Genomic DNA, 26,818 nt, shown 5'->3' with positions numbered 1-26,818 from the left:
TTTTAGAGTATAAATTTACTCATTTTGATTCATATGTAGTCTGTTGAGGAAATTTTTAAAAGGACTTATATATAGGAACGGAGGGAGTACTAGGAAATATAAGAATGTTTAGATCACTACTTACGGAGGAAGTACCTACTATCTCTTCTATGCATGCAGGAACTACGACGAGAGCCTGAGATCGATCTATATAAAACCATAAACACACACTTATCCTTGTAACAATCACCCCGGGCCGATGTCCACAGGTTACAGCATGACGGAGGCGACTGCGTTGCTGCTACAGGATTGTTCCGCCAGGAGAAATAGAGATTGATTCTCCTCCGACGCTCCTAATATTCGAGTTCTGCATTTATCCTTCTGTCAGCGTCAAGCGTGGGACGACGTTCATCGACTGCAGTTCCTGAAAAGAGCACCAAACAGTACAAGGGAGAACCAGGTTAGCCCTGTTGTGCAGGGACAGCCAGCGCTGGTAGTACTTTGACAAGACGTCGTACCTGAAATAAAAGCTTGCAAGCGTACGGCATCCTCATCTTGGCCATGTTTTCTCCATTTTTGCACATCGAGCAGAAGGAAGTCTTCAGTTTGTAATTGTAGTAGCCTAACAGACCGCATTTCCTGCAAACCTGTGGGACATGAACAGTGAATAAGATGGGGCCACCACGAAATTAAATGCCTAATGGGCCCATGGTACAGTTCAACCGGACACCTTAGTTCTTTTACACTTCAACCAGATGTAATATGTAGCTATGTGGGATGCTTAACCATTGAACCATGAGCATGAATTGTGCAACAACATGCTGATGCTACAACAACATGCGTACTTGTGTTCCATGCATGATTGCAACCGCTGAAAGAATCACAAACTACTTCGAAAATTACCTGGACTTGATATGGATCACTGGATAGTAGGAGACGTTCAAAGATTAGCATGCTAGCACCGTATGCAATTAAACAATCACGCTCCATCTCACCAAGACGCAGACCTATCAAAAAACATATCAAGGATGATGAACTAAGAGTCAACAAGAAAAAAGGCCAGCCTCCAAAACTGCATAAATATATATGAGCTGTAAACCTCCATCACGACTTCGCCCTTCAGTAGGTTGCCTGGTCAGTAGTACTCGTGGTCCACTAGCCCGAGCATGCATCTTATCAAGAACCTGGGGAATCCATATGTAAGCAAATATTTTACAAAATTATACAAAAAAAAATACAATGACATCTCAAGCAATCTGAGAAGAAGACACCATAGGAACCCAGTTAATTTGGATAAACCAGTAAGCAACAACTATGTGCTTGCCAAAACATTTCAGAACTTTCCATGTACAGTTTGAAGTTTGAAAAAGCATTTGGTCAGTCCTGTCAACATTCATCACCCATTGTACAGAAAAAAAAGCCCCCAAAAGACCAAATAAAAGAGAACCAGACAAACAAAACATGCCTACCATGTGCTTCAGTTTCTGGTAATAGATTGGCCCCATGAAGACATATGCCTGCAGAGGATGGCCTAAAATGCCTGAAATGGGGGAAAACATCAGCTTTCAAAACCCACCCCATGAAGATAGAACATCTCACAAATAAGACAATACCGAATTTGCATTATCAAAATCTAAAACAACACATCTAGTGCCACAAAAATTCGGATTACCACAACATAAGAACAGAATGTGTAGTCAAGAAATTGGAAGATTGCACAGAATATCTGTCTTAAGTTTCTATGTGATTAAGAGTGATAATAGTTGTTAACTATTTGTGTTTGTATTTGTATGCAATTTATAAACACTCTTACCAGCATGCTGTAATCACAGACAAGCGGGGAATGGGTTAGACATGGCAAAATGTGGAATTTTTTTTTCGAGAAAACGCAAAAAAACCTTTGCGTTTCATTGTATTGAGCAGAGGGGGGGGGGTTACATCCTCCTAACAGGCTAGTACATCAGCGTCACAAGATGATGAGTGGACGTCCCAGGATGCTGGCAGGGTTATCCTGAGCCCTTCGGCCCCGGCTCTTGCCCAGCATCGGGATTCGCCCTTGATCTTGGCAACGAACAAGCGATGGGGTTACATGGTCAAAAACACACGTGTTTCTATGCTTCCAGATCATCCAAGGCACCAAGAGTGCTACCGAGATCAGCGCTTTGCGAAGCGGGTGTGGCGTGGCGTCCCTCGCCTGAAGCCACCAGTCCTGGAGCGAGGCGTCCTGATCTGGCGCCGGTGCTGGCAGGCGCAGCCAGGAGAGGGTCTCATGCCAGGTTTGCCTCGCGAATGGGCATGTGAGCAGCAGGTGTCGGATCTTTTCCGGCTCTTGGTCGCATAGGAGGCATCGAGGGTGGTGATGAAGGCCATGGCGGGCGAGCCGCTCTGCGGTCCAGCAGCGGTCCTGGTTGGCGAGCCAATGAAAGAACTTCACTTTCGGCGGCGCCCAACCCTTCCATATCAGCTTCCACGAGCAGCATGTTGTAGATGCGTGGAAGGTGGCCCGGTAGCATGATCGCGCCGAGTAGATGCCATTGGCCGTCCAGTTCCAGACGAGCTTGTCCGGCTCGGTGGACAGAGTGATGTGCGACACAAGCTGCCATAGCCGCAGGTACTGCCCAATCTCTTGCAGGCCAAGGTCTCCGTGGATGTCCCGCGCCCAAGCGTTGCCGCCGATGCCCTCCGCCACCGTCCGTGATTTCTTCCGGTTTTTGGGGATGCATAGGTACAGCAAGGGCGCGTGCTCGCGGATGGACTGACCGTGGAGCCAGCGGTCCTCCCAAAAAAAGGTTGTCGATCCGTCCCCGATCAACATGGTTGTGGAGGCGTGGAAGAGACCACGCCCCTCAGGGGTGAACTGCAGGTCAAGGCCTCGCCAGGCCCGGTCAGTTTCCGTCCTCAAGAGCCACAGCCATCTGAGCCTGAGGGCGAGCCCCGTGCGCTCAAGGTCGCGGACACGCAGTCCGCCATATTCAATCGGCCGGCAGACCCTGCGCCAATTCACGTGACAGTGCCCTCCATGGGCGGCCTCACGGCCAGCCCAAAGGAAACCTCGCTGGATTTTCTCAAGCTGCTTCAGGGTTTTCTTCGGGGGCGCGAGGGCGAGCAGCTGGTGAATGGGGATCGCACTGAGCACAGACTTGACAAGCGCCAGCCACCCGGCCTTGTTCATAAGCCAAGCTTTCCATGACGGGAGGCGTCCAGCCACCGTGTCAACAAGCGGCTGCATCTGGGCCGCGGAAGGGCGGCGGGTGGTGAGCGGAATGCCAAGGTATGTGATAGGCAGGTCCGCCGCCGGGCATCCGAGAATCTCCAGCAAGTCGGCACTCGACTCGTCTCCATGCAGCTCCGTTGCGGAGCTCTTGCCGTAGTTCACCTGGAGTCCGAAAGCCGCACCGAAGACACCCAAAATGCTCTTCACGGTGAGGACTTCATCGGTCGTGGCGTGGCAGAACAGCATCACGTCGTCAGCGTAAAGGGATATAGCCAGAATATCGCGGCGCGGATGAAGGCGCCGAAGGATGCCGGTCTGGAGGGCTCGTTGCATGAGGTGGCCGAGCGTGTCGTCAGCCAAGACAAATAGCTGCGGGGATGTCGAGTCACCTTGGCGCAGCCCGCGGCGGTGCCATATCGGGGGGCCGGGCACTCCATTGAGCATGACGCGGGTGCTGGCCGACGATAGGAGGATGGCCAGCCACTCCCGGAATCTATCCCCGAACCCATATTGGCGCAGGACCTCGAAGAGGAAGGGCCGGGATATGGAGTCGAAGGCCCGAGTGAGGTCGAGCTTGAGCATGATTCTCGGCACGCCCAGGTGGTGAAGCAAGCAACTTGAGGGATTGCCGGACAAGGACGAAGTTTTCATGGAGCGTGCGTCCGGCAATGAAGGCGTTCTGGTTGCGGCTCACCAGACTGTCTAGCTTCGGGGCTATGCGCAATGACAGAACCTTCGCGAAGAGCTTAGCCACAATGTGGATCAGGCATATCGGCCGGTAGTCGCCAAGCTTGTGGGCGTCGGCGCGCTTCGGCAGAAGGGTTAGCAGCTCGAAGACATCGAGGATGTCCTGCCTGATGATGCTCCAGCAGGCGCGCAGGAATTCAGCGGTGAAGTCGTCCGGCCCTGGCGCCTTCTGCGCGGGCATGCGCCTGACCGCTTCCCAGATCTCCTCTGGGCTGAATGGCGCCTCCAGGCTGGCCAGGCGTGATGAGCTGCTCGAGGTCCAGCGTGTGGGCCCGGACGGGGGCTCTGCCCAGCAGCCCGTCAAAGTGCGCGAATGCCGCCTGGGCCATCTCCTCATGCTCGCAGAGCACCTGCCCATCCACGAGCAGGTTGTGCACTCTGTTCTTCTGCCGGCGGTACATTCATTGCCTATGAAAGAAGCTCGTGTTCGCGTCTCCGTCCGAGAGGGAGGATATGCGAGCGCGCTGCCGGGCAATCGTGCGCTCGAGCGAGGCCAAGCCGAGATAGGCCATCTTGAGTTGTTTGCGCATCCAGTCTTCCGGGGGGGAGAGCACACGGACCTCCATCGCATGGTCGAAGCGTGAGATCAGCTCGCGGGAGATGGCGAGTTTGTCCCTGATGTTGCCCGTAGACTTGGCGCTCCAGCTAGTAAGGGCACGGGTTGTGGCTTGCAGGCGCCTTACCAGCCACCGGAAGGGACCGGATCGAGCACCGATCCCCAAGCCGTAGCCACCGTGTCATGAAAGCCGTCGAGGCGCAACCAATACTCCTCAAAATGGAAGCGCTTGTGAGCCGAGGGCATAGGAGAGCAATCCAGCAGCAATGGGCAATGGTCGGATACAACAGATGCCAGGCAGCGGAGATGACACTCGCCATGACTGTCCTCCCAATCCGCGGTACAGAGGACCCGGTCGAGATGCACAAGCGTAGGCGGTGATTGCTCGTTTGACCACGTGAAGCGACACCCATTGAGATAAGACTTCCTTCAGGGCGAGGTCGTTGATGGTGCGATGGAACCTGCCCATCATGCGGTGGTTCAGGCTACCTGAACTTTTGTCCGTGGCTCGATAGATGAGGTTGAAATCCCCGCACAGCATCCATGGGCCTGGACTGGCGGCGCGAATGTCTCGCAGCTCCTGCAGGAACAGCAGCTTGTCATGGTCGCTTTGGGGGCCATAGACCGTGGATGATAAACTTCATTTGTGGTTATAACTTGGGAGGGTCCAGAAATATGTTTTCCACACAAAAAACATTACTTGGCCTGATTTGTCACGAATGGAGAAAAAAAAGCAGCCGGTTTTCAATCAATCATCTTCCAAAGTAATAAATATCATTTGAAGCTTCGGACACATCTAATAGGTAATAATATAGGGTTTTAGGAAGCTGATGGTTGACTCTTAGGTACATAGCATGTACACTTTTTCAGGAGACTGATGATTGTTAGAGAAATTTATTGTGCTAGGTGCCCTATGTATTTGCTTCCGTATTTGGATTCCTACTTTATCTCCATACATGTACTTGTACATATATTGGCCTAAGGTCCTTGGAATAGATTTTGCCTCGATCAGAACAATGGTGACTAGTTTGACCAAAACGGGCAAAAACTGCCAGATAAAAGTTTGCTTCTAACAAGACATCCCTATTTTGTTATCTTTACAGAGATTGAACTTACAGTCTGCACTTCTATAAATTACACTGAAAATATTCATGGAGCAGTTCACATCAACTGAACGAGATTGAATGAAGTCCTCATATGTTTACAAAAAATTGGATGGGATTTTGCAGTTCTTTTTTTCTGCAGTGCCTCAACGTGACATGAGCATGTTATTTAAGGTGTCCATAAGGCAACTTTTAAGCAGTAAGATGCCCTGGCACCTTTTCACCTTCTTAACCGTCCATTAGGTGGTAAGGCAGGGATTGATCTCCTTTAAACCCCTTACTGCCTTAAAAACCTTGGACATGAGAGTGAAAGAGGTGGTGGGTACGGCGATCGCCTCTATGAAAGCGTGCTCGGCCACGGGATGGTCTCCCGGTAGTTTTCTTTCAGAGATTCTGGGAGATCCTGCGTCCGGTTATTATGCCCATGTTCCATGAGTTCTACATCGGAACCCTGGACATGGCTAGGATTAACTTCGGTGTCATTGCTCTCATCCCCAAAGTAGTTGGGGCTTCGGACATTCGGCAATTCCGCCCAATCACGGTTATCAACGTGTTGGCGCGAATCTTTTCGAAGGTGTGCGCGACCCGTTTATCCCTCGTGGCGGAACGGATTGCCCACCCCCTTCAGTCCGCCTTCCTGAAGGGCAGGCGGATCCAGGACGGGATTCTAGCCCTTCATGAGATTGTCCACGAGATGGCATCGAAGGACCTCAAGGGAGTCTTCCTCAAGTTGGACTTCCAGAAAGCTTATGACCGTCTGAATTGGTCCTTTTTGAGGTTGGTCCTGCAACGTCGTGGATTTGATGAGAGGTGGTGCTCCTGGATCATGCTTCTAGTGAGATCTGGGAACACGGCGATCAACATCAATGGCGAAGTAGGACCCTTTTTCCAAGCTTCCAAGGGGGTTAAGCGGGGGGGCCCTATTTCCCCCCTGCTATTCAACCTGGCAGTCGATGCCCTTGCTGGCATCTTGGATAAGGCCAAGCTTGCCGGTCACCTTCAGGGTGTGGTTGGTCACCTCATCCCGGAGGGTGGAGTTACCCACTTGCAGCATGCGGATGACACCATGATTATGGTTGAAGGCTCATACTCGGACATTGTCCATCTTAAGTTCCTTTTGTTCTGCTTTGAGGAAATGTCCGGTCTTAAGATTAACTTCGATAAAAGCGAGGTTGTGGTCCTTGGCTACTCCGAGGCTGAGCAGCACAGGATTGCGGACAGCCTCAACTGTAGGCTGGCTTCTTTTCCCGTATCTTATTTGGGGATGCCCCTGGCAGAGTTCAGGATCTTAGTGAGCGGGTTTGATCCGCTTGTGGGACGAGTTGCGTCCCGTACGGAGCCCTGGTGCGGTAGGTTCACTTCTCAGGGCAGCAAGACCGTCCTCGTTTCCTCTAACCTGGCCAGTCTACCCATGTATATGATGGGGTTGTACATCCTGCCCGAGGGTGTACATAGTTCCTTTGATAAGGAACTGGCTAGGTTCTTCTGGCAGGCAGGGAATGGCCGCCCTAAATATGATATGGTGAAGTGGGATGACATCTGCCTGCCGAAGGACCGAGGGGGTTGGGCGCATCCCTGCGTCTCGCCGTATGAACGTCGCCCTCATGCTCTGATGGGTGTGGCGGATCTTGCGGGGAGATGGTGGCCTGTGGCTGCAGTTGCTTGAGTCCAAGTACATGCAGGGTAAACCTCTCCTGGCTTGCTCGCACGGCTGGGTCCCAGTTTTGGAAGTCTATTCAGGCCATCAAGGAGGAGATTAGGATGCGTTTGCGGTTCTCGGTCTACAATGGGTCTGGGACTCAGTTTTGGTTGGACCCCTGGCTTGATGGTGAGCCTCTCCGCATACGGTTCCCGAGGCTCTTTGCAATATGTGATAACCCGGTTGTGCTAGTATCTGCGGCTGCTTTGGAGGACGGTTGGCATTTTGCGTTCCGTCGCTCCTTTGGTCCAGCCGAGGTACTGGAATGGAATGTCTTGAGGGAAGTCGTCCCTCTTCCGATCTCTCAGGACCCTGACTCTGTTTCTTGGAGTCTCAATCCCTCGGGAGAATACTCCGTTAGATCGGCTTATCAGGTGCTCTGCCGGCAGCCGGTTCTCCAGTGGTTATCCCCACTCTCGAAGGCCCCGATGCCCCTCAAGATCAAGATTTTCGTCTGGCAGCTTCTCCGAGACCGTCTCCCTATGGGGACCGAGGTGCTGAAACGCCAGCTATGGGGACCGAGGTGCTGAAACGCCACGGTCCGGGCAACGGCCTGTGTCCCTTGTGCCACGTTTTCCGGGACGCACATTTTGTTCTCTTGCGTAGCTGCTCAGGCACTTTGGAGCTTTGTTCGTGAGGCTCTGGGACCGGATTGGGAGGCCCATGACATTGCAGAATTCCTGCAGGTTAGGGCTACTCAGGCTGGCCGCAAGCGCGACTGTTCTAGCTTATCTTCGCAGCCATGATGTGGACTCTTTGGACTACTCGCAATAAAATGGTTATTGAACAGGTGTTCCAGCTACGTGCCTCTGACTCGTTCGTCAAATTTCTTGCCTTCTTGCAGCACTGGCATCCGCTCGTTAGGCCCCGTGATCGCGACCGGCTTCAGCTTTCCTTGGACGCCCTGCTGACGGCCGCTCGTAGGCTCTCCGTACGTGCGCCTGCGTCTTAGCCTGCCCCTGTGGCGGCCTTTTTTGTTTCTTTCTTGTCTTTTGGGCATGATTGTGCTGTGGCCCCTGCCTTTTTCTCTTTGGTCTATGATCGGTACTGGTTGTTTGGATGCTGTAATGTTTGCTTTATCTATAAAGCGGGGCGAAAGCCTGTTACGAGAGAGTGAAAGAGGTTCAAGAATCTGTTTTCTTAGTTTATTAGGATATTAGCTGTGGCACTACTACTTTCAGATTCAGTGAATTCAGTCAATACTAGATACTGACTTGTAATAACATAATCAAAGTTTTTTGCTAAAGTAACTTCATATTGAAAACACACCTGAGTACAAGAAATCTTTTCCACTATAGCTGAAGCCGTGCTTGACAAGCGTATGGCTGGTATGCAAAAGAAAAGCAATGTTGATGAATCATTGTAAATATGTTCCAATTATGATTTGTTGTCAGCAAACTATGGTATTACATGGTATCAGCATACCTTATGTCTTCAACTTTATCAGCATTACCACTTGGTTCACCAAATATACTGCCATAATGGAATCGGCCACAAGAAACACCAGCCTTTCCCCCAAGAAGTTCAATCATTTTACCTATTGTCATACGACTGGTGAGCAGAATAAGAGTCAGTCAGGCTGAACAAACACCACAAAACAAAATAGTACTCCCTCTGTCACGATACATGTTTTAAAAACATTAACACGTTCGTCAAGGTTACATTTTGGTCATGAAAATGCCTCTTCAAATAAAAATAAGCATTACATAATTTCAGTATATTCCACGATGTACCTAGTCTACATTAACAGTGAAACTTGGAAATGCTTGACCGGTGCAGATTCTAATAGGACATGTACTGGGAAGTTGTGACACGGAGGAACTACCAACTTCAAACAATCAGAATATAACACTGTTATTACTCTTTCGTATGCACATGACCATCATAAAACCCAGGTTGGTATAGACGAGCTGGACTGGATCACATGAATCACCCTCTATTTCAAGTGTCACAATCACAACTCCGATGATGGAATAATTATCTAATCTATTTATTTGATTAGTTATCACAATAACAAGTCACAAGTTGTGATGGTAACCCAGTTTCACTTTTTCATCCAAAATATTGAATCTAAGCACAATTACCAAAGCAAAAAATATGTCCAGTACAACATGTTTTTTTGAACTGGAGGGGAGACGATAACAAATTATTCAAATAAAACCTCTAGAAATGGATTCTTTGAGATGGCTAGCATGTGTGTGTGTGTTGAAGCAGAGTTAAATAAGAGTGTAAGACATGAATTAAAATTTCCCAGTTAAGTGGTTCCAGTCAGAGTCATGCAAAAGATAGAAGCCCATAACCAGAGATTATATGAGATCCTAGGTCAAGGAAATCAGCAAAAAAAAAAAACATGTGTAGAATATAACCAAAGCCAATACAAAACCTTGGAAATCCATGGGGATTCATAATTAAATCAGGGCATATTCCTTTCTCAGAGAAGGGGAAGTCTTCCTGCTGAACAATGGTGCCACAAACACCTTTTTGTCCATGTCTGCTACTAAACTTGTCACCAACCTAAGTCACGGACATGGATAGCAAATTTAAGTTCATATTTCTACAACTGAATTCAAGGGAATTTACCAAATAAACCTACCTCCGGCCTCCTAGTGTGACGGATGATACACTTAATGGTCAATTTGTCATTTGTATCTGAACAAAGCATTACACGATCTACGACGGTAGTCTCGCCATCCACACCTTTGTAAACAGCGGGTGAGTCCCTATAGTCCCTGGATAAGTAATATTAAACAATAAAGCACATTTATCAGTCTTCAAAAGCAAATACGCGGAGGCTGGAACATAACGAAATGAATTACAAACATAACAATACTCACCTGTCTGTTAACGTAGTACCAGGAGCTTTATTTGTAACTTTGGGTGTTTGCTTGTTCACATAAATATCATGATTGCGGATTATTTGACCAGGCGCAACAAATCCATCTTCATCCAATGCCTTACAAAAATGTTTCTTGTTTTAGGAGCTATATTAAAATGTTTGTGAATAACTAAATACACAGATTATATAAGATACAAAAAGATAGACAGTTCTGGTTTTTGGAACTGATGAACCCCTTTTGATCCTACAACTCATAACAACCACGCTAAAAATAAACAATGAACTGAGGACACCACTGTGGCTCTGTTATACTTTCTCTATTGCAGTTCTAAGAAAACACTCTGAAGAAAAATGAAATTTGACACTAAGAAGTCAAAATTATCAAGGCTGTAACACAACAACAATATTATCTCGACGAAAGCTCATGAAATCCAAATTTGATAAACATATTTAGGCGGATGGGACTGAGATACAACAGACTTGAATAAAACATCCTCTTTATATATCTCCAAATGTGGACAATAGCAGACTTTTGTTTTATTTCTTTTCCGAAAATCCAAATAGCTCAACAGGAATGAGTTGGACATTCACTGCCTACACAATTTTCTTACTTTTATCCTAGATTTTCAACATGACTTTCTGTACTGCTCACTTTAAATTTACCTAATAAGCCATCCTACTGAGGAAAGTGAAGGGTTTAACAGTTCAGGATAAATAGCAATAATCAGTCATTTTTATACCCGCATATTCTGCTTTATCAAGACACCATCTTTATTTCTCTGGGGTTTAGCAATCCTGTCTGATATACCATCTCCATATTTCTCCGATGTTACGGTGTACCTGTAGGATCAGAACCAAAAATACAATTATAGAAACAAAAACAACAGCATTAAGGACATGCTCCCCAAGCCCTTCAGTCAGAGCAAATGAAACAGCATCTTTATTTGAATTGTATCATACTTTTTCATTGCTATGCAACGGCCAAAGCCACGGTCAAGAGATGATTTGTTCATCACAATTGCATCTTCAATATCATATCCACTATAACTCATTACAGCAACAGTCGCATTCTGCCCAGCGCCAAGTTTATCGTAACCCACCTGAAAGATTCGCCATGAAGTATTTGTCACATGAACTATGAGAGGGTGTGCGTGTGTGTGTCTGCACGGGGATAAGAGAGAGGGGGGGGTGGATGGGTGGACAAACCAACTCAATTGTTTTTGTTGTAAGCAGGGGACGCTGCGCATACACTAGTAGATAAAGTAGAGAATCTGCTCGGAACAACTACAGAAAATTCCAAATACACATTAGTGCACACTAGGAGGGAAAGAAGAATTGAGCAAGGAAGAACCACAGGATCATAACATCATAGAGTCAAATATGGTGCAGATGAGACTAATTTTATCCAGGGAAGTGGGTAGATGCTTTTGAATGATCTAGATGCATGTACCGTCGGCAACAAGACCGCTTTATTTACCATTCATGGAAAGCAAGAGGATTAAACTGAGAGAAGGGAATTCCAGGTGCTTCTTACCTGATTATAAGCAATATTTCCCATCGCTTGCTTACCCATTGCACACTGCAGACAAGAAAGCATCAAGTAAGAATATTCCAAAAACTATATAGGGTGTATATCAATAATCCGCATCCTTGCCTGATAAGTGTTACGTGGAGATTGGTTATGGTGTGGATATGGAATAAGTCCAGCTACAACACCTAATAGGGTCATTGGCTCTATTTCAATGTGAGTGATGCTGCTTCTTTGAACACCATCTTGATCCACATGCTCATACAATGCAATCTGTTTGAATCATCTTAATCACATGATCAGAATATAAATGAACCATGCACCAAAACACAAAAGAATCAAGATATACCAATGCATTATTCTCTTCATTGACGTCAAGATATTCAATCAATCCATCACGCAGAAAATCATCAAATGAACGAATACCATCCTACAGTGAAATCAGATGTGAGATAAAGATCAAACAAATTACAATACATCAAGAAGAACAAGTTGCTAACCCTCAGTTCTTTCATATGATGCTCTTTAACCCTTGCTCTGCCCTTGTCAGCAATTATAAGTGGACGACAAACGCGGCCACCATCAGAAGCAATATGAATGCAATGCTATAATGACAAACAATGTTAGTATCTCAAAACACATTCTTAAGAAAGAAAGAACAAAAAGGCAGATCAATGAGTGTTTGTTACACAGTGCAACTTCATAAGGTGCATCTATGGAGAGAGCAATACATCCTGAACACTGCATAGGCTTTTGACTCAAATCTTAAAGAGTACTAAATTGTTTGGCCTCCAAGCCTTATGGCATTGAAACTAAGCTTGCCATAGGAATTGATTAATTTGGTAGTTGGTACATAAACCCGCATTTGACAGCAAATGCCAACGTTATGTTACAGCTTCAAAATAGCAGAACTGCACAGCAAAACCCTACTTCTGGATGGCATGTCGCAATATGGTCCTAGCACGGATTTACTGAACTGGCTGCACTAGACTGAAATATTTACACCAAATTGCATTGCAAAATGCAGGTACGATAGATTTGCAAACAAGAAGAGGGCGCAAGAGTGACCCTCGCTACAAAAAGTTGAGAGCTCTTTGTGTATGATATGAGGATGCTGAACCACAACGGTTATCATACAGTTGGATACAGGACACAATCTGGGGGTATCACCTTTGCATAATCAGTCTAGCAGATTTAGTTAGTTGCAGGTGTAAGCAGTGATGGCCGCAGGTATAAATGCCTATTTGGTCAATCCTTCATACATAACTAGATTAATATTATATGTAAAATCAGTTAATCCAAAGTTTCAAACTCTAAAGCTGTTTCCGAAAAGCTCTGGGTCAGTTGATGCCGCCTCGAGCCCACGGCAACCATTAAATCCACCAGTGAAAGCTTTGAGTAACAAAATTTCAATTAGTACCGTCCTACATAGAGTTTTCAGGTTCTCAAAAACCTTTTTTTTTTTGGTTATCAGCTGATAGGACCGAAATATTTATTAGCATGGCGATAAGATCCATTTTAAGCTAGTAGTAATCAAGAGAAGAAACAATACCTGTTTCTCATTTACAAAAACGCTTACAAACTCTCCAATTTTGCCTGATCGGCGGAATGTTCTCATATTATTAGCAAATTTCTGGAAAGCATCATATGTAATTTTATGAGAATAAGTAAGGGAAATAATTTGAGATGTATGTACTGTTTATAAGAAACTAGACCTGAGGCTGCCTGTGCTTCCCTAGTATTAATCCATTGAACATGACCAGAAATGAACCCGGTGCATGGATTTCTTCTCCGGACAGAAGTGACAAATCTTCCACACCTAGGCTAAAACACTACAACAAAGAATGAACAGAACATCGAATTATATGTCAATGGATGCAAGACAAGCGAGAGAAAGGTGATAAACAAAATATTGCAACACATATATTGACTCAAAACATTCAAAGTCTCAAACAACAAGGCTGTGACAAATGTAACTTCTGATCACTTCAACTCACTCTCTGGTACGGCAGAGCAACAGGAATTCCTACTTAACCTAGACTTTCTAGGTGCACGCGCAGAAGACTAAGAGAACCTTGACACCCCATTTGGTGTGGAGATGTGAGATGCTGTGAAGCAAGGCACCTGGGCCATACAGATTCACAGGTGAGTTGGATACCATACCACTAAGAGCAATGTGGTGGCAGCTTTTTCGGAGTTGCACTCGCTTAGAGGGTGTGGTATTTAGGGCATGAAACAGGCACTGCTAATCCTATTTTCGAAGTGGTAAGAGGCCATCTTTCTCAGGGAACTACCACGACATCAGTCTCATCTCTGCCCTCGCCAAGCCAGTGGCAAAGACCTTTGCTACAAGGCTGCCATAGAGATTGAAAACCCTCATGGAGAACAAATGTGCATTGATCAAGAAGCATAACATAAATGATTGTTGCGACTCAGACCAAACAAGCTTTCGTTCTCCCTTTCCTGCTCTCTAGAAGAGGGAAAGAAAGAAGCGATCATGCTTGGTGGTTTTGTTCTCCAGTCCAAGGACCAAGAGATTTTTGAAGGAGCTCATCGGCGAAGAAAGATCCACAATGGCAAAGTGCTCTGCCGTGGGGAGGTCCACAAAGCAACAGGGTGTGATGTGGCTTCCTCCGAGGTTGGGCGAGCGAGCAGCCTGTCTGTCTTCTCCCTGGCGGCTCCTCAGTGGCGGCACACCAACTTTGCCAAGTGTTTGGTGACCCTCATAGGTTACTCCAAGGAGCAAGCCGAGGATGCTGTAACGGTGATAGAGTGTGCTAGTGGAGCCTTTGAAAACACTCCAGCAAAGCCTTCAAATCCTGCTTCATCAGTTTCATCAGCTTCTGATGTTCATTTTGTATAAAGAAGTTCCAAAAGCAGTGAAGATCCTTCAGGAAATTCCATTGGATTGGACACCGAGGGTGGGTGGCACATCCAATTGGGAAAAGGTGTGCTGGCCGATGAAGTATGGTGGCCTTGGTATCCAAGGACTGCGAATCTGCGACTAGCCTCTCGTTGTGCACAGTCCCGCTACCTCCTTGGTGGGGGTTCGATATGCAATCTCCTAGAGGCGAGCGGAGTATGTTTGCTGTCTCCTCGAAGACTGTTGTTAGTGACAGAACAACAACACTCTTCTGGGAGGATCGATGGTCGAATGGCAGAATTAAGATTGCTCCTGAGCTATAGAAGCTCAGCTCAAGACGCACTAGGAAGTGTTGTGTGCCTTATTGTGCAAGGAGGTGCTGGAGGGCAGGTGGTGGATCATTAACATCAGGGGGCACTCGGCTCGCTCGCCCTGTGGCAGTACATCCAAGTCTGGTTCATGGTCTGTGTGCTGCATCTCACAACACTGCTGCACAAGCTGACCTGGTGTTGAGGTCCAAGTCTTTGTTACGAACTCCTCTTACAGGGAGCACCATCTCAAGGTCCAAGCTTAGCCTGAAGCTTAACAAGGTCCTGGAAGCGGGTGAAGTTCTTCATCTGATTGGCATGTCAAGACCACTGCTGGGCGGTAAGAGGCTCACTGTGCAAGGGTTGCAGCATGCCCCGGCTTGTCTCTTGCGTGACCAATCAGAAGAGACCATGAACCACCTGCCTCCAGTTTTTAGGACTTACTGGACTAGTGACAACATGCACCAATTCCACCCCACCGAGATTGCAAAAAACGCAACTCGTCGGTGATGCTCATGGCCACCTGCTCACGGCATGATTGATCTGGAAGCAGCAAAATGCTGCTGGCTTAAAGCATGAGTTATTACAGATAACCAAGGGATACTACAGAATCTAAGAGAAATGAACCAAGATCTGCCATCTAAAATCATGGGTGCATGGAAGGAGAGCTCAAGAAAAGAACAAAGAGAAAACCAAATTCAGTAATGAGTCAATAATATTGTTTTCTATATTGCAACAGTGGACATGCACACGCCAACACACATAGAGTTGTGGAGGACATGAACAAATCTGCAGCTTCACATCACAGATTACTCGCTTAGCCACTGAGGTGCCAAAACATGGTATGTGAATACTCCCGAATTCCACCAACCAACCAAAAGTTTGACTATGGGCTCGTCAATAGCTCATACACACATGAACATGCTAAAAATGCACTGGGACGAAGATACAAAGCATTAAAGCCAAGGAAAAAAATAGCTGAATTAGAGAAAACAAACCAGATTCCTCAGTGGGCCCTCCTCTTGATCTGTCGTAACATGGGTCATTAAAGCTAGATTTTTCGTCAATCCACAAGCTTCCCCTTCGGGTGTATCACAAGGACAAAGCATACCCCACTGTTACAGAAAAAAAAGACATATTTATGTACCTTTACGAAATACAAACATACTAAACTTTGTCCTCACCTGACTGGGCTGCAAAGCACGTGGACCGCTTGTTTTCCGGGTCTTCTCAAACTGTGGTGTTATGCGTGTCATATAGCCTAAAGATGCCATATAGGATAACCTAGACAGAACCTGCACAGAAGTAGAAGTTAAAATTAAAACACCTCAAACCCAGTGAACAGAGAATTGGGACTCATAGGTTGAACGAGTAGATACCTGTGAAACACCTTTTCTATGCATCTTAAATCGTTTAATGTCCCAATTTCCCGTGGAAATAGCTCTCTCCAAACCAGAGGTTATTACATCCTGCTGCATTATCAACTGCGCAAAGGAAGGGAATTAGATATATCCAATATACCACATCCGAGCATCCCAAACGACTTTGGGAAATTTCTCCAAACTACACTGTTTGTTTCAGAACTACACTGAATTATTTCATACACTATCACCTCATTCACTATTCTACTGGGTTCCTGATTCGTGGTAGAACACTCCAAATAAGATGCATTCCAATATAATGTGCAGAGCAAGACCAAAATGGTAATGAATTTATCGTTTATCAACCTTGCTATGGGGTCTCGTGATACAGAAAGTGGCATTTTCAGCATCCAAACGTAACTCGTAATGTATAAGAGAAAAGGTTCATGCAAAGAGATGGTTACTTTAAGCTGCACATTGTTATGGAACGAGTAACTTGCACCTGCCGCCCACATGTTAAGAGTGAATGTGCGACTTATGTAAAGAGCAACCACTTGCAGAGTTAAATTAGTCTTTGCTTGTGAGTTGCTACTTTACCTGTTACATTAGTATATGTTTAACCAGTAGAACTTGTATTTTCAGGACATGCAAAAACAACTAAAGTCCTTAAGAACTTAACAACCTCCAAATTCGTATTGCAAGAGCAGACAACAAATTCATTTCGTATTTTTATAAATGAGAAAATATTTCACCGATATGCTGAACAAGCTTGTGGTTCCAAAGACATTTCAATATGTGGAATTAAGAAGTAGAAAAACTACCAAACAACAAAAAATGACTCCACTTAGTAAACTCGGCTATATATAATTGGATTACCTAGAGACTGCAACTAAAAGGAAATAGTGCAACAAAAACTGTGCGCAACGTCAAAGTGTGACGCTACAGTAACATTATTGCGGTATAGAAGGCATAACTAGATGAGCACCCATAATATGCACCTGATTCTCATTACCTGGCTAAAATCCAAAGGACTGGAACGGGCCATGTCACTGTTTTTGTTCATACGGTCTACAGCATAGGTATTCATCGTTTTGAACAAATCCTTCACAAAGAAGCACAGTAAGAGACAATCACATAATGCACAACATCTAATGAAATGATAAGAAAAATAAATACCTCAAAAAGCAGGGATACTAATTGACCAGACAGCTCAAGCCTCTTGTTTCCCACATAATCCTGAAAAAAAATCAAACAAGAAATATCAATAGGGCGGCAAACAGGTAAATTTGATGTATAAGATAATTCAAACATGTCTAAATAGAGTCTAGTGAGAATAGGCCATGCTTAGTTCTCAACTTCTCATGTAAAAATGACCTTGGTTCCTAGATTATCAGCAGATTGCATGCTTTCACACTTGTGGTCATGCATAAAAAGTAAAAGCGGACTGGAATTCAAAGTTGAATAATGTCCAAGAAATAAATACGATATGTTACTCCTTGTTTTTCTAAGATCAAACTAGTCTAATTTACTGAACTTACTGTGAACAGTACTCAAGCGTACATCATAAAAATAAATGTCACAATAAACATTCTGTAGACTTGCGATTAGCTGATTTCCTTAGAAATCTTGCGACTTGTGAATAGAAGTTCTTAGCCTTCCAGGAAAAAAAAACAAGTTAATTCTTCTTTAGGCCCAGGCTGAAACTTACATGTATTCTTATTTTCATTCCTTACGAAGCAATAGTAAAGCACAAAAGAAATGTGTTTTTGGTAGATCTTAGGAGTTATTCAGTACAATGATACAGTGACCAGCTCTGGACTTGCCTTGTCATCGAAGGTGTCAGAATTCAAAATCGCATCCAACATTCGCCTTAACATTACAGCAGTGTATATACACTTTGGTTGAAAGTTCCCATTGTTAACCTACAGGAGAGCCCGCATGCATGTGAGAAAGAATAAAAATATTCTGGCTGCAGGATCTAGGTGAAAAATCTATCTCACCGGTACATGCGCAATAAAAACATCACGGAGGATTAATTTTGACCGACCATCCTGAAAGTGAGTGCAAGAGACAGCATCAGATGATTTAAACTGAGGAGTCAGTATATATACCATTCTGAGAGCATAGTTTGACACGTGGAGCAGATGCAGTAACTTGAGCTTTATTACTAATCCATAACAATCAGTTTAGCAACAGAAATATGGGATTATGTAACTATTATATTTTTTTTATTACCATCAACTTTTCAAAGAAAGGAACATGTGATCTGCAACTAATAATTACCTTAATATTTCCTGCACCAGCATATGTCACCTGCAAATATAGCACAAAGTGTATGTTCAGAAAAGATCCAACATTCAATACACACATGCAAGTAACATAAGAAATTCAGTTTTTTTTTATGCTAGGTAAACCATCAGCTTCATGTTTCGGTAAAATGAAAAACCATCAAATACATTCTTTCAGTTGGTCTATGGACAAGAGTCCATGGATGCTACAGATCCTGGTAGTTTTGATAGTTTGGTAATTGGCAAATACCTTAGTATAATGGTAAAAAGTGAAAGAAACTCTCTACCCCTCCCCCCCACCACCACCACCACACACACACCCTCCTCAAATTGAGTATAGATGTAGGGTGGTTAAATAACGTGCAGTTTCGAAAGAACTAAATACTGCGATTGGATAAGTAATAAAGAGATCAGAAGTGTCACAGACTACTCTTGGGAAGTATTAGACATTTCTGATCAAATGACTTAACACTATTTCAACAGACACGGAAGAAAACGCAAAAAGGATCTACTCTTCCAAAGCTTAGACTGCTTCATCGCTATTTAATAGTAATACAACATGAAGTTAAATTCGACGATATATTAAGTTATGCTCATCAATTTGAAGTTTCACCTTGTCATCCATGTACTGCAAAGCTTGCTGTTGTGTGTATATTCTCTCTGTGGCACATTCCTAATAGAGCAAAAACAACAAAATTCAGACAGCCTGAAAGATTTAACAATTGACAGTCTAACAGATCAAATAATAATATGGTGAGAGGATTGTCAGTATAATATAGCCACAAAAGTAAAGCAACAAAGTAAAAAATAATAAGTTACCTGAATAGACAAATATAGGAGGTCAGCATATCTTGGGTCTCTTCCAACCATTTGTACAACCTCTTGGTCAGTTTCAATTCCCATAGCTTTCATAACCACAATTATAGGAATCTGCAGAAGTTCCAATGCTCGGAAACTACAGTTATGATCAACTTAATAATTACCGGAAAGAAGCGTAAGGCCTTGCATGTTCGCAATCGTTAAGGATACATCAAGTGTGATATCAGGGAAGAGAAGACTACTCAGACCATAGATGTTCCTATTAGAGATGATTGATCTCTTAAAAGGAGCTGCACACCTAGCTGCCCCGTACAAAACATGTTACAGTCCAACACCTATTACTCTTTTTTCACCATGTCTATAATCGTAGGAGAAAATGGCATATCTATAAATGAACCATATTACCAACCACCAAGCCATGACCATAAAGTATTTGTAAAGAATTAATGTAGAAATTGAAGTACTCGTTAAATGTGTGGATCCTATATTGTTAAACAAGGGTCAAGTAGGACGGTCTACTACTATGAAATGAAATGACTTTTTATTATAGGACAAAAGTGCATCAGTTGCATACCGCCTTAGTGAACTGATTCAGCTGTAGATAAATTTTCTCTTTCTCCATGCAAATCACTGTCTTGCTTTTTACTTCATGTGTGCTGCTAGTAACAGATGCAATTACCCTAAATGACAGAAAAAGAAAGTCGTAAGATTCTAAACAGCCTGTAATGGATTGCAGTGCACTTCATAAAGGGAATGGAACATACAGAACGACATTCTTTTCGAAAGAAAACTGCAAGGGAGACCCATACAGTATAAATAGGAACACAAATTCGCGTCCATGAGGACATAAACCCAGATGATGGGGTTGCATATTCCAAATTAGCGTCCATGAGGACATACTTCTGCTTCAACGTTCAACAAGACATCAAACCTAGCCCAAATGTGGTGTTTTAGAATAAATGTGACACTGGCCCTGTGAATCTGAGAAAGCACAGAAGTATGTGCAACATCATAAGACAATGACATACTGTGTAACAATTATAAAATCTCTAACATCAAAGAATTAAACCTTTCACTGCCACATCATACCATGTACATTATAAAGTTACTGCAGGGAGTCAGCAGGTGAACCGGTCTCGTCCCATATTGCCCCCAGGGGACAAAAGGGGCAACTCCCAGCTCGCTGCCACCGTTGGCTCCTGCCACAGGTTACACGCACGGGGGGAGGGGGGGGGGGGTCCTCTCGTTAGAGGTTGCGGCGGTGGCAATTCAGGGAGCATGTTGATCTACCGCCCAGGTCCAACCATGACTGGTGGCCCCGCATCATCCACGGTGGCGGCGGATGTTGTCACTGTGAAAGGGCACGACATTCTTCGTAGCTTGAGGCATTGCAGTGTGGCACCATGTGGTGGTTGGGCTGAAAGTGGTGGAGGTTTCCTGTGCAGCATGGCCTACTCCAGTGATCTACGCGCTCTCGGGTGTTGCCGGTCTGCAAGCCCCCTTCTCCCTTTGAGGCTTGACGGAAGAGGAGGAGCTATGGCGAAAGCTTTGCCCCGACTTCGGTCAGGCCAGCGACGGACAGGTGTCATTTTCCCTCTTTGGAGGCCCCGTTGTGGAGTTTCTCCTCCCACTTCAAGAAGAGCTTGGACTCTCCGGGTGAAAACCTTAGCTCTGGTCTTTCCAGAGCGGTCGATGGCGACGTCTACGGTGTGACCTCCTGGGAGGCAACACTTTGGAGTGTCGTCTTGAGGCGGTTGCATGGGGTTGGTGGATGTCGGGGCAGCGGCCCGAATGGTTTATGTGTCGAGGCGGCGGCCAACGGTGTCGTGGCAGCTTATTGGACAGGGTTTCGGATGAGCCCAATTTCGGTGGTGACCTTGTGCGTCACGGGCTACAAGGTAGTCAGCTTGGTCACATGTCCTGGTAAGGAAAGTTGGACAGTATGTCCAGGCGGCGGTCCCTACGTGGTGTGGCGGTTGTCTTCTGTGGGCATTTGCCTTGTGCAGATCTGGCTGCTAGCTGCGGGCTGCAGGCTATCGAACGTTTGGTGGTGTTGCACCTCGAGGGTGAGCGGTGGTACGTCGGGGCAGCGACCCCGAAAGGTGGTGCAGGTAGACTATGCAGGGTTCGGCGAAGCGTTTGGAAGTTTGGGCAGCGTCACGAAAGCTTGGAGGCGCCATGGATGTTGCCCTCGGTCGTGTGGGCGACATGGTTGTCAACGACATGTCAGGCGTCGCATTTGGCGCATGGTCCTATGGAGTGCAGACATCTTCACCTCTGCGGGAGAGTCCCTGGTCTGCTCCTCCCATAGCAGTTGTGGCTTCTATTTCTCCGGCAATGGAGGAAGGCAGCTATCACCGTTGGTTTGTGTGCATGTTTTTGGCGTGCTTTTGTGATCTTCGGCGTGCCATCGGTGAAAGTAGGGTTGTGTCAGGCTTCGAGTGGGCATAGCCCCGTGATGTTGTTGTTCGAGTGGGCTTGGCCTTGTTTGTATCAGTTTCCGCCAGGTTTTCCGTAATTAACTAGGCAATAATCTTCTTCCTAATTAATAGACCACGACAGAGCTTTTGCCTTGCGTTTCAGAAAACATATCCTTCTTTGTTTACACCAATGGCTCTTAATCTTACTTTGCAGCAAAGCTCCCATGTGTACGGTAGCATATCGATTTATAACATGTGTCCATACATCAAAATGTATGACTTCAAGTAAATTATCAAACTAGTGCAAGATTGTAAATTCAGGGAAATAGCAACAAAGATAAGTAATTCACGAAATAAATGCAATTTCCAACAGTTGTCAAACCTATAAAATAGAACAATCAGCTGGATACTGAAATAAATTTCAAAATAGGAGAGAGCCGTAGTACCTTCCTTTATTATCAGTGTCGATAATGATACGATTCTTTGATAGCTGTTCTTGTATTAGAATGACCTGAGAAACAAAACATATTGCACGATCAATAATGCTAACATAAGAATCCACCAGGAGCTTGCGTCGCAAAAAATGAGCACTTAGCATTAGCAATATCACTTTTAGCATGCAGTAGGAGGTGGCTACAGGTAATACCTCAACATAAAAAAAAAACAGGACAGAGTGGAGAAAACTGCATCAATGTTTCCAGCTACCTTTTCGGTTCCTTTTACAATGAAGTAACCACCAGGATCAAGAGGGCACTCACCTACAGGCACAATAGTGGAACCATCAACATAACCAGAAAGGTAGAGTGGAAATTTATCTAAGAGAAACGTAAAAATAATATACAGTGACAAACATAAGAAGGCTAACCATATCTTGCTAGTTCAGCTTCGTCCTTCCCGTTCAGAACACAAGCATAACTTCTAAGCATAATAGGCATGTACCCAATGGTAAAACTTGGCTAGAGAAAAAAAAAGACGAAAGGAGGTCAAGTTTCTTCACAACCAAGCATGTAACAGGTACTTCTGAGTTCATTGGCATACTGCCATGTTCCCTTCGTTTGTCTGGAGTCAAACTTCTTATAAGTCTGGCCAATTATATAGAAAATATAGCAACATGTACAACAGCAAATTAGTTTCGTTAGATTCTTTATAAAATAATATACTCCTTCCGTTCCAAAATGTAAGTCCTTTTAGAGAATTCAATGTGGACTACATACGAAGCAAAATGAGTGAATCTACACTCCAAAATACGTCTATATACATCCGTATCTAGTTTATATTCAAATCTCTAGAAAGATTTATATTTAGAAATGGAGGGAGTAGTTTGTACTATATGTATTCAATGTTGTAGATCTGAGCACAGTTTTCTATAGACCTGGTCAAACTAAAAGAAGTACTTAGGACAAAGATATACTCCCTCCGTTCATTTTTATAAGACGTTTTAGACAGCTCGTTTTGTACTGTTATGGGCAGTGTCTGAATGTCTAAAACATCTTATAAAAGTGAACAGAGGGAGTAATTTAAATTAATTTGGAACAAAGGAGTACCATATACGCGTGCAAAGTAAGTAAATATTCTTTTGTGGGGTGGAAAGGGGGGATGTTTCAGCCAGACATTAGATGTGGTACCTTCCTATGCTGCGTATGTGTCTTTCCTACAGTGTACTCAACATCAACAATTACAGGAGCAGAATATCTGAAGGAACAAAGGAACATATTGAGCAAGAATGATAACTGATAATAGGTAAAAGGAAGCTTGTGAAAGGCAAAAAAAAAAATATGTATGAAATTCAGTGCTACTGCGGTACAATCAAGATGGTCAAGCTTGAAGTTAGATGAATCAGCTAGTTAAAAGTACATTCCACAGCTAGTCTGTCCTATGGAATATTGGGCATCAAGGTTCTTGCTTTTCCAACATAGTGACCTTTTTCATTGAGGGATTTTCAAGAAAACTTTGTAGGGTTCTAATCCATAGTTATTTCTCCTACAGAAGCCCTTCAGATCATGAGAATCAGGTTGTAGGAACCCTACAGGATTTCTGCCGAATGGCTCAATTCATGGATTATTTGAGGAATTCTAACATGAGCTGGGACCTCATTGACAAAAATATTTATCTCTTGCACGAAAATTGTCTCCTCAAATTCATGTTAAACTCCTGCAGAGCATCCGAAGAGCCAGTTTTTCAAATTTATGTGGCCTGATTTCTTATAAGATTCTAATGACATCTTAATCCTAAATTTTCCTGTTCTTGTACTTTTAGACCCATGCATTCCAATTTTCAAAGAGACCCTTATAAAATTCTAGCCCATGAAAAAGACCAATTCACTCAGAAACCTAAGTTGTCCCCAGTAATATATGCCCAGAAACTCAATTATGTAGGCAGACAGGAAACACCCATACTGATGTTCATTGGATCATTGTACATTTCTACAACAACAATCTTGCAGTGGCTAGCCTGAATTATATAGGCAATATTCTCTCTTCCCAACACCATTCCCAAATAAAACCCTCGCTTATAGTACTTGATTATTCCAACTATCTACCTATTTATCAAGCCTTTTTGTACATAGGATCATGACAAGATACAAGCCTGGGCTGCCTGTTTCACCAAACCAGCAGCTATTTGAAGTTATCCTGCTGTTCTTGGTAGACAAAAGAGAGATATTCGTCACATATCTACAGCTCATTGATATGCTCAGTTAATTATCGGCAGAGATTTAGATCAGATAGATACAAGTGAGGCAATGTCAAGCTTACGTGCGATCAGTAAGGCGGCAAAAGTGTGGTGTGATAGTCTCAACTCTAAAATCAACTTGCACCGAGGGCTCACCGATGTATATATTTTTGTACCTACATCAAGGCAAACAAAAGAACACATATGATAAGAGAACCCTTATTTGACACAAAGAAAACAGTAGCTGTATAACTGAATAACATCGTACTCAAGATAAATGCCTGGGTCACTGCGTGCTTCGATTCGGTTGTTTGCCCTGACAATATTCTTGATTCCTTTGGTGATGAAGTAGTTAAAAGAGTCAATGTGCTCCTTCACAAGACCTCTAACCTAATGATTCCATCAAACAAAGAAAAGGGGGCAAATCAGATAGATCGACCAAAAGATGCCCAGACCAAATGAGTAGTTGGCACCTCCTTTGAAAAAATAAAGATGCGGCAAAGAGAAACTCAAGCCTCTGTAGTGTTGCAGTTAGAATGAAACAAACGCATGTCAGGCATAGATTATAACTAGGGCAGAACAAACCAGAGAGCAGTCAGCCAAAGATAGGTGATGTGAGACATTGTCTAGACTAGACTAGCTATCATGCATGTGCAATGCATTTTTTTTTGGACATATGACTGAGTTAGCCCAAGACCAGAGGATTGAAACAATAATATAAGGTTGAAAAAAATCTACACCAAGAATTATCATTGCTTGTGATTATTACTAGGGAAACAATTTCCGCCTTAATCCCACAGACAAGTCAGCGCACGACTATCAGACGGGATCACGATTGCACGCTGTACCACACTACATTTTCTCCTGGGCCCCACCAGTTCACTGCCCTCCAGAAACAATGGTGCGGCCTTATTCTCTCCCTGGCGCATCTACATAGCTTGTCCCCATTCCCCAGGCTCCTACCATGGCGCTCTATCTCTCTCTCCAATCTCTATATGCCGGCCGCTGCCTATCCCGTCCCCGCCCACGTCATCAGTGCTTCATCGGACCGCCACCGTCAGTGTTGTCAGGTCGCCTGCTGCTGCAAGGGGTGACGATCAGTGCTGCAGAGGAGCTCCTTACTTTTTTGGTCTTCATTGCCAGTGCTGCAGGGCGCCGTGGGATTGGTGTGCAGTGCCACGACACGAGGGGATTGCATAACAGGGACGACGATGATGGGGCTGATCCGACGGCACGTGGGGACACAATCAGACGGTTGGCAAGCCACCTGATCCCCCAACCCCACCCCACCAAACGAAAATACTCCAGAACATGGGATTAAATAATTGTGTGTGTCTTGCAGTGTCGATTATATGTTCGATTAGCACTAACTGCAACGAAGACAATAAAGCATAATCCAGAACAGTCCTACTTTTCTTTGGCAGACGTTGGTCAGGTTTGGGGTGATGGTATGAATTCTTACTTTCATTAGTAGCATAGGCTCTCGACTAAATCGAGGATGACAATAGCTGGTTAACATGAAGAGTGTGGTGTTGGTATTAGCTGTTAAACCAACCGAGGACTGAGCTGTTACGATGTGTGGAGAAAAAGAATAAGGCATATTAACTTCCTATAAAAATGGGCCCGCTGTAAATCTATCAGTGCGTGAAAAGAAGAAGAAAAACGGTCTGTGTCTGCTAAATTACATCGTCGGAACCATGAATTTTAGACGAAATTGCATGGGCAGGAGGAGCCGCAGAACGCAAAATCCAGTTCCAGATGGTACCTTGAGGAAGGCAGGGAGGAGCGCGAACTTGTCGACCGGATTGCTGACCGGCGCTGCCAGTGACCGGTAAGTCGGCACCGGCGGGGCCTCCGCGTCCCCCTCCGCCACTGGGGCATCGGGGGCGGACGTAGCGGGGGGCATGGGGATTCAGTTGACTGAACCCCCTTGGCTGGCGGCGGAGGAGGCGTGCGCCTTGGGTGGAGGGGCTGGCTGGCGGCAGCGGCGCAGCAGGTGGAGGGCGGTTTCAGTGGGGAGGGGGGCTGGCGGCGGTGAGGGATGGGAGGTCGAGTACAGAGGAGAGACAGAGGGGGTGGGGGTGGAAAAGGGGTCTCGGCGGCGAGAGACGCCGGGAATGAGGCGGTGGATTCGGGGCGGCAAGGTATGCACAAGGGTTTAGTTAGGGTTTATTAGTATTTATATCCATGGTTACGGATTCACGTCACGCTGAATATAATAAGTACTACCTCCGTCCCTAAATATAAGTCTTTTAATCGATTTCATTATGTGTCTACATACAGAGCAAAATGATTGAATGTATACTCTAAAGTATGTATATATACATTCGTATGTAGTCCATTAATAAAATCTTTATAAAGACTTATATTTAGGAACGGAGGGAGTACTTTCTTAGAAGACACAACTAAATTTACGTGTGTGTTTTT

The 26,818-nt window shown here is 44.8% G+C and overlaps 1 protein-coding gene across 1 annotated transcript; it reads right to left on the bottom strand.

Moving 5' to 3' along the window:
- LOC123401108 (DNA-directed RNA polymerase III subunit 2) lies at positions 1 to 26,538 on the bottom strand. The gene is made up of 37 exons (XM_045094832.1): positions 26,157 to 26,538; positions 24,660 to 24,781; positions 24,475 to 24,567; positions 23,347 to 23,413; positions 22,587 to 22,677; positions 22,427 to 22,479; positions 22,168 to 22,232; positions 19,876 to 19,981; positions 19,302 to 19,412; positions 19,096 to 19,155; positions 18,478 to 18,507; positions 18,195 to 18,245; positions 18,018 to 18,116; positions 17,371 to 17,430; positions 17,207 to 17,296; positions 16,213 to 16,317; positions 16,018 to 16,128; positions 15,832 to 15,948; positions 13,378 to 13,494; positions 13,215 to 13,295; positions 12,163 to 12,267; positions 12,012 to 12,092; positions 11,789 to 11,935; positions 11,669 to 11,713; positions 11,341 to 11,418; positions 11,095 to 11,234; positions 10,875 to 10,974; positions 10,133 to 10,251; positions 9,892 to 10,027; positions 9,682 to 9,812; positions 8,724 to 8,849; positions 8,568 to 8,623; positions 1,449 to 1,519; positions 1,079 to 1,163; positions 883 to 986; positions 498 to 626; positions 1 to 403 (listed from the first exon to the last, which is right to left on the bottom strand). Exons 1-37 carry the CDS (start codon positions 26,295 to 26,297, stop codon positions 353 to 355), a joined length of 3,474 nt encoding a protein of 1,157 aa, XP_044950767.1. The 5' UTR covers positions 26,298 to 26,538; the 3' UTR covers positions 1 to 352.
- Positions 26,539 to 26,818: the final 280 nt, after the last annotated feature.

Source organism: Hordeum vulgare, chromosome 6H (assembly GCF_904849725.1).
Source record: "Hordeum vulgare subsp. vulgare chromosome 6H, MorexV3_pseudomolecules_assembly, whole genome shotgun sequence".
NCBI classification, from domain to species: Eukaryota; Viridiplantae; Streptophyta; class Magnoliopsida; order Poales; family Poaceae; genus Hordeum; species Hordeum vulgare.
The sequence above is the reverse complement of the archived record's forward strand: the minus strand, read 5'-3'. Positions and strand labels throughout refer to the sequence as shown.